Below are 11,456 nucleotides of genomic sequence, written 5' to 3'. Positions count from 1 at the left end.
GGGGAAAAGCATGTCTTTGTGGACATGGCATTACACACAGGGGTATAGTCATAACAAAATTGCAAAGGGCCTTCCCTAAACTGTTGTACCAAATTTGGAAGCAATCTATAATAGTCTAGTCTAAAATTTCATGGATTAGGCTCCAATCTTGCTCTACACATTTGCAACTTTGTGATCAACTTGAATAAACAAAGGTATTTCATCACCAAAACATTCATGTTATAAGGCGTCCAGTGGTGGGAAGTTAATTTACTTAGGTAGTACACTTTTTAGTAGTACAATTTTAAAGTATTCCTACTCCAGTATTTCCATTTTCTAAAACTTTACATTCAACTTTGAATTAACATTTTAGAGGCAAATTGTACTTTTTACTCCACTACATTTGTTTGACAGATATAGTTACTTTGGAGATTACAATTCTGAGTTAGTAACAATAATCCATGTATAGTAAATGTATATAAAGATAATAATAATGTGCATACTGTATAATAATATAACATTGACAGGGGCCTTTCTACTGCACAATGACTAGTTTTACTTTTGATGCTTCAATACATGTAACTAATACTTCTAATACTTTGAACCAGTCAATTTCTGAAGGAATAAATGTCTAAACACATAAATCTACTGACATTTTAGGACTCTACAACTGTTTTGACTCTCCAGAAGAAGTAAACTAAACTTTATGTGTAAAATCAATTGAGGGCTCCTTTATCTGTCTCTTTCTTGGGGCCCTTAACTTTATGGGAGTGCCAATACCCCTTCAAATCACAGTGAGACACTTGAGATGTAAAGCAATTAAAAAGTTTGACTGACAATAGGTATGTGAAGGAATTTCAGTGTCAGCCGTACAGATTTATATACAGATTTATATTCATTTGTTGACTTATGTCTCCCCCGTGCGGCTAAAGGTGGAATCACAGCGTGGCGATGTCAACAGATCTGCGGTCATTCATGTTGACTTCTGTTTATCAGCATCCCGGAAGGACGAATACGAGCCAATTCAATAAAGATGTGATGTGGGAGTCGTTAAAATAATAATATTGCATAACATATTAACAATGCATCTGTGGACTCATCAGTCTGGCCCAAGGAACCACAGTGCAATAACAACACTTTGTAGATCATCCATGTGCATTTAGATGTGTTTAACGGGTGGTCGAGGTGAATAATTATAACTTATTTATTACGAAAGCTGATTCTAATCGCAGACATACAACCCTAAATGTTCTGCTGTGTATTTAAAAGTCCACCTTTTAACTCCTATTCATAGTAGAAAAACATGACGCCGAGTGATTCAGGAAGAGCCGCTAGAAAATGGATGCCTCTCACAGCCAATGGCGTGGCGAGGTTTGCACGCTAGGCCCGCCTCCCTGAAAAACTGGCCAATCAGTGGCCGGGACGGGTACTTCCGCCACATAGACGGAGCATGTCCATTGTACGAGGTGTTCTGAACGAGTACCGCGATTGTTGAGGTGCAGGCTGGTAAATACGTGATTTTTCTTGGAAAAAGTTGTGTCATCTGTTGAAACCGACTGTCGCCGTTTAGCTCGGCGTCGCATGAAATCGTTTTAATACGCGAATCATACCGAAAAGCAGCCGGTTGTTAGGAAGACCATAGGAATTTGTGCGTTAGCGGCAGCTGAAGCCACCGTGCGGACCCCTGATAGCACCGGAGCTAGTTAACGCGAACAGCTGCTGTGCTGTGCTGTGAATCTGCCGAAGACCCGTAGAAATATGTCTTTAACTAGAGGTCGAGGCGTTGCGAAATAAATCACCGGAGTCGGGATAAAAAGCACCGAGTTATCTCGCGAACTAGCCACTTAGCCGAGCGAGCTCGTTAGCCACAGCTACCGGATTGTCTTTCACAAAAAAAGGGGGCAACGCGTGAACAGGAGACTCGGTAGCTATCCCCCTGTTTTTTTTTTTGTTTTTGTTTTTTTACTGACTGTTTTATTGTTTTGAGAGCACTTCCAAGTCGTGCACAATGAATGGGTTCAGCACAGAGGAGGACAGCCACGACGGACCGCCTGCTCCGCCGTTTTACGGACAGAGCTGCTGTCTGATCGAGGACGGGGAGCGCTGCGGCCGGTCAGCTGGAAACGCCTCCTTCAGCAAGAGGATCCAGAAGAGCATATCGCAGAAGAAGCTCAAGCTGGACATCGACAAGAGCGTGAGTTGACGCGACGAAGTTGCTGCTGTTGTGTTGAGAAGTTGCAGCTCTTGTTGTGGAGAGAGAGAGAGAGGGAGGAGGGGAAACTTCACTCCACAGCTGTCAGCTAACGCGAGTTAGCCGGTTAGCGTCAGTCGAAGAAGACTCGCAGCTTCTTGTTGTTTTTGGGGTTTTATTACCGAGGCGGAGTGGTGGCGGTGTCTGGTTTCAGTGTCGGGACAGAGGTAGAAGTGTCAGCTACTACACGACACGGTCCTGTCCACTTCCACTCGCAGCTTTTCTCTCACTGCAAACAGTTTCGTTCAACACGCCTCCACTGCTCTCACATAAAATGGCTGTGTGTCTTAACCTCAGTCCCACTGAAAGTACACGACCTCATTCAGAAGTGGCTTTAAAAACTACACACACACAGTTTACTACACAAGTTAAAGTTACACTGTGTACACTGAGCTATATTTCTGGTGGTAGTTTAGTTTCGTCTTTAGTTTGCACTTTGTGTCAAAGCTTCTTCATTACATGCTGTTTTTAAATGGTATTTATGCGTTTGGACCGGCCTGGTTACAGTGTGAAGGCCGTAGATGTTCTGCCACAACACAAGGAGCCGGCCCCGGGCCCCGGACCCCCACAGACCTCAGTCCTTAGCTTTTTCTGTGTAGTCATTTGACTTATAGTAAAGTGACCTGGGAATATGCAGCAGGAGTGGAGGACGAGTAGAGACATCTCCTCCTGTTTTGTTTGGCTATTAGAGCAAAACCCCAGCAGATAAACGCACAGTGATACAAGCAAATTGTCACAAGCTAGATCTAACAATACAAAACACAAAATCTACCACTACTGTGTCAGGATCTACTTAAACTGTAATTTATCTTTCACATTGTGCATTTGTCTTTAACTCAGGACAGCGACACAGCCAACCTTGGGGGCAGGGCGATATTCCTGCCATGTGTAATCCGCTCTGTTCCCTGCACCTGATGAGTACTCGGGGCTAACAGGATGCATACACAATGCACAAAGAGTTGGAGGAACCAGGGGGTCCGCAGGGGCCTCCAGCACACAGCAGCGTCTTTGGTGAATGCGCGGTGTCTTAACGAACGTGCTGTTGCTGCTCTAAGCCACTCAGCGCTCTGCTTTCTGGTCCTCATTGTGTCCAGGGCCCTTTTATCTGAGCTTAGGTTCCTGAAAAGCTTTGTGTGACTTGTTGCAGCCAGAGGAAGGAGCTCAGCTGTCTTCAGTGTGTGTCTGCTGTTTGCCCACAAGTCTTTGCAGGCACGCTGGCACTCATGACGAGTCACATGTCGTGAGTGTGGCCCAGAGGAATGAATGACTTAGACGTTATTTCTCATTTGGATTCGCATCAAAATGAAATTACGTTACAATGACACAGCAGGAATAGAGGAGAGGCAGTATGTACAGTTGAAAAAATAGATATGTAGAAACTTTTATATAAAAAACCCCATAGATAATATATATTGCACAAGTTGCTGAAGGACAGATTAATGTGAAGCATTGACGTTACAGACAGCCTGTAGTTGGAGTCTCACTCATCTGCAGCACTGAATGAGGTGCGCAGAGTTTGATATTTCCTGTTTTAAGTCATAACTTTGGCAGTTTTATACTAGTTTATCTTGGCAAAGCTCTTGTACGGCTGCTTGTGTTAAGACAACATTGCTGTGTTTGATTATACTTTGAATTTAAACACTACTGAAGTCTGGTTTTGTTAAAGGGTAAAAAAAAAAAAAAAAGGTTTTATATTCCTCCGAGTAAGGTTTTGAAAAGGAGTACTGTTTTGCTATCATTACTGAAGCTTTTAATAATGAAACCACTAACCAAAGCCAGTCCGGTCTGCGAGAAATGCTGTATCATCCTACACTAGAGCTGTGTGACTGCTCAACTAAACGTTTTGTACGTACACTACTCCTTTTCAATACTCATTTATATCTTTGCAGGTGCGACACCTCTACATCTGCGACTTCCATAAGAACTTCATCCAGAGCGTCCGCAACAAGAGGAAGAGGAAGACCAGTGACGACGGAGGAGAGTCCCCGGACCATGACGTGGAGGTGCCTGAGGTAATGTTACTCAATGTTCAGCACAGACGTGACACTGAAGCACTTCTAGTTTTACAGAGGAACCAAAGTAAACACGACGCACAGGAAGCCTTAAAAACGTCAACTACAAACCACCATTAACAGTGTATTACATAAAGTATATTTTTTGAGAAATGCATATTTATCTTGTGCTTGTGTGCTTTGTAGTGTTTATTGCTGCAATGACCCAATTTCTCCACGGAGATCATTAAAGTTTCATCTCCTTGAAAAGCAGGAAAAGAGGCAGACGCCTGTGGGAGTCTTAAGTAAACCACTGAAATGTGCCCAAGATAGAGACGGGATGAAGTTTTGGCGTCTCTCATAATTCACTGGCTGACCACATCCCTGCTTCTGATTTATTTATTTTTTTACAGGTCGATCTTTTCCAGCTGCAGGTGAACACGTTGAGACGCTACAAGCGACACTACAAACTGCAGACCAGGCCCGGACTCAACAAGGCCCAGCTGGCAGAGGTAAAGATATCAAATGAATGCGATGATGCTGTCCTCTACATGTTGGGTGTCTGTGTTCTCGTAGACCTTGCGGCGCCAGTGTAGTGGCCCAGAATCACAGGGCACACGAGGCGAGTGACGGTCTGAGAAATAAGCGAGTCAGAGAAAAGTGATTTCACGCGGCAGGCTTTAGAAAGAGAAACGCCGATGGCAAAAAGAGCTTTGAATCCAGAGTGAACAGACTTGCATGATCATTTTTCATCGTTGGAGCAAACATATGCACTCAAATCTGAACTGAGCGCACAGAAAACAAACAACCTGACAGACAACAGGATACCTTCAGAGAGAGCAGCGTTTGTGTTGTTGATGCTATTAATAATTTGGGATTTCCCCAATACCCCGCTATTCTGTAATACCTTGATTGGTTCAGCATTGACCATGAAACCATGTCAATACAGTGCACTCGCCCATTTCCACTGCAGGAATGATTTCAGGAGCCTTACTTTAGGTCAGAAGGTGGTTTTCTGTGGCATAGTTTCTGGTTTGGAGTTCATATGGGGACCAGCCATGCACTCTGAAGGGGTTAAGAGATAGGGATGCAAAGCAAGCGTTTTTCTCATGTTTACTCACGTGCTACTTTAATCTGCTCACTCTGCTGCTCCTCTTTCCCTCCACACACACACACACACACACACACACACTCACACACACTAACACCTCTATCTCTGCACTGCTCTGCGTACACACCAGCTTGCTCTGCCCCGCCTCTTTCTGTTCCCCTCTCACTGTCTGTTGACTCAAGTTGTCAGCAGTGTGTGCTTATAAAGTCACCCAAAAAACAGCACAGCCCATAGAAATGATTGATACCTAAAGTGGTGCCGAATTACTTGTTTTATTAAATGTTTTATTTATTAGCGGTTATCAAATAACAACAAAGACCAAAAGCTATCAAAATTGACTGTGGTGTGTGAATGGTATTTGAAATTACTTGGCAGTACATATATTAGTCAAAATAAATGCATATAATCATTGTTTAACTGGCATATTGTAAGTGTTATAAAATCGTCTATTATGATGCTATATCAGTATTGATTGAGTGGTGTGCACCCCGGATCCTGTGCCGTGGGCATCATGTCGTCGGCGTGGTGAGCGCATATATATTGCCTAAGATGATTTGTTCGTAGTGCAGTTCTGTTTTACGTAGAATTCCTTCATCCATTAGGCCGTCATTATACCAGCTACGAAAAAAAACGTATTATTCAGTGGTTGTCGCTTGGTAATCGATACACTGCGGTGTCCTATTGGTGTAAATCTGGTCAGGTTTTTTCGTTGTTGCAAGTTTCAACTCGCTGCAAATACCATTGATCTCCCTTTGACAGAAACTTAATTTCACAACTTTTAAACAGAATCCTGGGAGGAAACTGTTGTTACTTTTTCTTTGATCCCTCTTTTCCCTTTGGAATAATCGTCGTTTATACTGTGTTACACTGAAGGCCACTGAGCTGCCCTCATTAGGCGAGCCCGGCCTCTCTCTCCCCCAACCCTCGGCTCCGTATTACTCATTTACCGTGATATACGCGGTGTCGCAGGTCCTATTCCACAGTAATTGGCCATGGAGAGATTGTTAGGCTAATTCGACAAATCGACAGGTGGACTTCATGCAGCTGGCTCGGCCCTCACTCCGACAAACACCTCCTGTATGTAGCGCTCCGCGGCGAGGGCGGCGGGGTCGGATGTGACCACTAACAGTGGGAATGAATGAATGAAGACTGGGCCGTAAGTTGAATGTTTCCCCAGGCTTTTAGTCAGGTTCAGGCCCTAATGAGCCCCCCACATCATTAATAAAGCACCAGTCAACAGCCCGCAACCAGTTGCAGCTGTCACTGTGCTCAGCCCCGTTCAGGAGGACCCGTGGCTGCAGAGCGGAGATGGGCTGCTTAAAGGATGTTTCTTTTCTTTCTTAGTTAGACTTCATTTGAGTCATGATAAAACGTCTCACACAGTGTTTCAAAAACATTAAGTATTTTAAAGCTGCTTAAATTTAAATGTGAGATGTACACTGTAAGTTTTTTCCTTTTAACCTGTTTACCGTCTCTTCTTCCTCCTCCTCCTCCTCTGTAGACGGTGAGTCGTCACTTCAGGAATATACCGGTGAACGAGAAGGAGACGCTGACCTACTTTATTTACATGGTGAAGAGCAGCAAGAGCCGCTTGGACCAGAAAGGTGACGGCGGCAAACCGCTGGACTAAACTTCCCAAACAACAACCACAGCAGCTCCCAACAAAAATCAGTAATCGACAACCACAGTGACAAACAACAACAACAACAACGGCAATTCTCAAAACCTGGACACCACTAACAGCAGCAACAGCTATAACCAGCTCCTCCTGCAACCCTGTCACCGTCCCACTCCTCTGTGAGACCAGAACACAAACACTTGTCGTCCTTTTTATAGAGGACAGTTAACTGAAATGGAGGAGAACTCGTGGCGGGATGAGTTCACTTTAGCTCATTTTGCCGTCTTCACATAAAAAAAAACGCCTGTCCGCGCATGTCGTCACAACAGTCGATCCTCCTCCAATCCACTTTCTCTCCTCCGCAAAAATCCAGGTCCCTAAAGACTGTCGAGGACCAGGACTCACTCCGCAGGGTTTTATGTCGTCATGCTGTAATGTAACTTGTCAATATGTACAAAAGAACAGCGTCCGATCTTAAGTAACTTGGTTGAATGCAATGTACAATATAGCTGCCTTAAGAGTAAAAATACGAACACACGTTTTCGGTAATTTGGGGTAAATTTTTTTATTTTTTTTTCTTTCTTTGCCGATTTGACTGTTAACACGTTCACCGCGAGGAGTGCTTGTGCCAAACAGGAGAGCGTGTGGGAACAGAATGATGTTGAGTGGGATTTTTTTTTGTTGGTTTTTTTTATTGTGAATGAATGAATCGTTGGAAATGGGCGCCGCCTTCACTGAAGTTACATCAAGCATATCAGGACTCAGGGTCAGTTCGCTCCTTTTTAGTGGCACGAAATTCACATAAACTCTTCATCCTAAATGAAAAAACAAGCTGATCTCAGTCCTGTAATCTTTTAGTCGCCCCTTTCCAACTGGACGGGATGCGTTTAAACGTGGATGTTGGTGAATGATGTAGCATTTGGCTATGCCCCACTCTTCTCCTCCTCGCTAGCTGTTTTATGTATGTATGAACACACACACATACTGATCTATTTTCTCTGTCCATTGCAGGTGTTGGTAGCTGATTTCATTGTTTTTTTTTTTCTTTGTAACCTGGTTTTCTCCCCGTCTGTTTAGTTCAGCCTTAAGTTGTATAAAGATTGTGTCTGTCTGCATATGATTTTGATTTCTCCATATTTGATTCCACCTGAAGTGGGATTTGTGTGTGCGATAGGGGTGTAAGAGTAATTATTAGCGTCAGTTTTAATATTTAAGAGCAGTGTTTAAATTGAACAACTCTTGATAAGAAGCTGAGTTGACAAGTTGGCCAGATGACTAAAGCCGTACAAATAAATTAAACAACATGGATATGGATGACTTCCTTCCATATCGACCAGTAAAGATCAAAATTTTAGTGAAAGTTGGTTAACGAAGTCTTGAAGAGTTTTTTACATTTTTATGTCCAGTTGAAATAATCCTGCTGGTTGACGTACATGTCCCCAGAATGTCTGCAAAGGTTCAACGTGAATCAAATTTGGGACCAAAAGTGGCATCACACCATAACTGGGTTCATTTTGTTGGTATTTCTTTACGCTCAGATTCACTTTATGACCATCTTACCTTCTTAAATGATTTACATTGCAGTGACTCTGCATTTTGGCAATTATTTATATGTCCAAGTATTCCATTAATTGTTTGCTTTGGGCAAAACTTCAGTCATTTTATACATTTCACTGTCCGGAACCTCATCGGTTTTCAGTTTGTGATGATAGGAAGCAGAGATGTCAGAATTGAAGATCTTCATTATTTGTTGAATTGGGTCTTGTGTTTCAATAAGCCACAAGCTGTGTTGGGAAGCGACCAATAATCACCAGTGACCCCAGTTAATATGAAACATTGCAGTCAACATGACTGAAAATCTGCAAGTTTATTTAAATTCTTAATGCACTGCTGAAACCTGGACAACTAGATTTTTGCATCCTCAAACTACAACTCTTCCACTCACGCTGTTATTTTTTTTTTTTTAACCATAGAATCCGTACACCATGTTTGGCGTTCCTGTTAGGATTTTTTTAAACTCTTGCCTCTTCTGTTACATCATTGTTATTTAATTTGTCCACCACACTGTTTTTTTTTGTCATAATTTCAATTTTGCTTGTAGGTTTGTTAGTGTCATGTAGATAACATCCAACTTTATTAACGTATAGGCCAGGCCACATTAACCTAATTGTTGTATTAGAAAAAACATATTTAAATATGGCTGCTTATTGCTCCTAATGATAATAAATGTATTGTACAGGAAAAGCAACAGTCTCATCTTGTTTGTTCAACTTGTCTGGGTTATTTTCAGCTGTTTTAACGCTGTATACATGAACATATATGCAAAATAATGAGAGTTAAGGATGAATGACAATGCAGTTGTGCTGGATGTGTATTTTTAGGAAAAGATTAGTCTCTTCTGGCTCTGTTCTTGCAGTAACCGTCCTCGGACACTAGGTGTCACTGTTGGTCCTCATATTAGTTGGAAAGAGTGCATTTAAAACACCTGGATACTTTCCGAGGAAAACAAACTACATAGAATTAGCAGCAGCGTCAAAACATTTTATAAGAGTAGACCAAAAGGAGCTGTTTCTGGTAAGATCCAGTGGTATTCAAGTTTATGGATCTCTATCGAGATTTGTATATCATATCATATCAAAGATCCGTCTGGAATCTTCTGCGTCTAGCCACTCTAATATATACTAAACATGCCCCTACCTTGGATAGTACCATCGGACAGTAGAAGGTACCATTTTTGCATTTATTCCAGTGAGATGTCCCTTTTTCACTGTTCTCCGTCACTAACCATAGTTATTGTGTTGGTTATTAACAGACTAGCAGAACACTGCAGCCCACTGGTCTCTAATCTAATTAAAAATATATTTTTTAGTGTGTAGTGTGGTAATCACTACACAGAATAAAATGTTACATGCACTAGCTAATCGGAGGATTATAAATGTTTGTATTAAATCAGGACTTTTATTTAGGATTCATATTTGTTTATTATGTTTTCTGATTTTCTGAAGCAGTTCTTTATTCTATAGCCTACACAGCCTGACTGGGACACTGGGAAAATAACAGTCCTCACATCGATTTTAAATTAAAATTCAACTCTATTATTCGAATTGTGTAAAGTTAGAAATCTAAATATATAGTTTCAAAAGTACTTTGAAAAAATGTAAATGTATGTATGTAAATATGTAAAAAAAATAGAAAATAATCCGCATTCTGACTCGGGAGTTATTGTAAGGAAATGACCTTATATTCTGAGATTAACTTCAAACTGAAAAATAAACTTTATTTAGAATGAACTCCTATTTAAATTCTTACTATATTTACATGAGGCCGATCCTCCTCCATTGATTATTACCGTCACTCTCCCAAAAACACAGGTAACAAAAGCAAGACAATGGAAACTTGTATTGGGGGGAATAATGTATGTTTAATAAGACATGGATTATTAGCTGAATAATGAGACAGTTAAATAAGAAAAGAAAAAAAACACACCTTCACAACAGCTGGAGTGTCTTAAAATAATTCATTTATTTACGGAACTATATATAACTTCACATCCAATGTACATTTGCATCAACATTTCGCACAGTAATAAACCTTTAATCCGTTTTAGTTTTAGTGTTTTACATGTCGGAGTGAAAGCTGTGCGTCAGCTCAACATTCAGTCTAGTGTTCGTCTCCTCAGAGCGGACAGTGACATTAATTTTGAGGTAGATTCAGTAAATTCAATAATGTTCTACAAGAAACGTCAACAACAGCCGGTATAGTTTACAGTACAGTAATATTACTGGGATAATCATATTTTAGATATTGAGGCTGCGCCAAATTCAGCGGAATGAAAAAGTGACAGAAAAAAAAAGTTTCCCTTCAAAAAATGTGTTTCCTTCTGGGCTCAGGAATTATTTATAGTCCTGCTGGGTAGTTTTCGTTTTTTTTTTTTCCGTTCTTAAAGGAAATTACTTTACAAAAAAAGCCTGTGTAGTTGAAATCCAAATCAGGCAATACATTAGATGGGTTATCCAGTATTTATAATTAGCTTCACTGATTAATTCTGTAATATGTTCAAATCCAAATGATTTTGATTTAACATCATGCATTAAGTATTTTTTTTTGTACTTGAAAATGTACAAACTATAGAAAGTTTCCAGGCCAGACTGCAGTAATTAAATAAAATAAAATATAACAAACGATTTATGCAAAATCGTTTGCCTTCACGATAATTGAATTTCCCAGCGGCGTTGAACTCAGCACTCAGCCAGCACTCAGCAAAAACAGAATAAAAAGAATCCCAGAACTGCTCCTAAAGCTACAAATTAAAGTGGAGATAATTGAGTGTCAAACTGTTTTCTGATTGGACCAAAATCTGCTGATCGACACCTGTCACCTCCTGGAAACTCACCGGAGGATCAGCACATAAATCTTCACTAAATCTCGTGTGGCTGTGATTTGGCGTCATATCCGAAATAATCCCGCGCCAGGAAAAAAACACAAATTCTGCCGCAGCCCCCCCCC

General features: G+C 41.2%; 1 protein-coding gene across 1 annotated transcript; it reads left to right on the top strand.

Annotated features, from left to right (window-relative positions):
- Positions 1–1,423: 1,423 nt before the first annotated feature.
- Positions 1,424–7,251, top strand: LOC118331891 (histone deacetylase complex subunit SAP30L). Its single transcript, XM_035666987.1, has 4 exons — positions 1,424–2,173; positions 4,120–4,242; positions 4,635–4,733; positions 6,834–7,251. Exons 1-4 carry the CDS (start codon positions 1,988–1,990, stop codon positions 6,960–6,962), a joined length of 537 nt encoding a protein of 178 aa, XP_035522880.1. The 5' UTR covers positions 1,424–1,987; the 3' UTR covers positions 6,963–7,251.
- Positions 7,252–11,456: the final 4,205 nt, after the last annotated feature.

The sequence above is a fragment of the Morone saxatilis genome, unplaced genomic scaffold (assembly GCF_004916995.1).
Source record: "Morone saxatilis isolate NCDOM2014 unplaced genomic scaffold, NCSU_SB_2.0 Contig20, whole genome shotgun sequence".
NCBI classification, from domain to species: domain Eukaryota; kingdom Metazoa; phylum Chordata; class Actinopteri; family Moronidae; genus Morone; species Morone saxatilis.
This window is presented reverse-complemented; position numbering and strand designations above follow the sequence as displayed.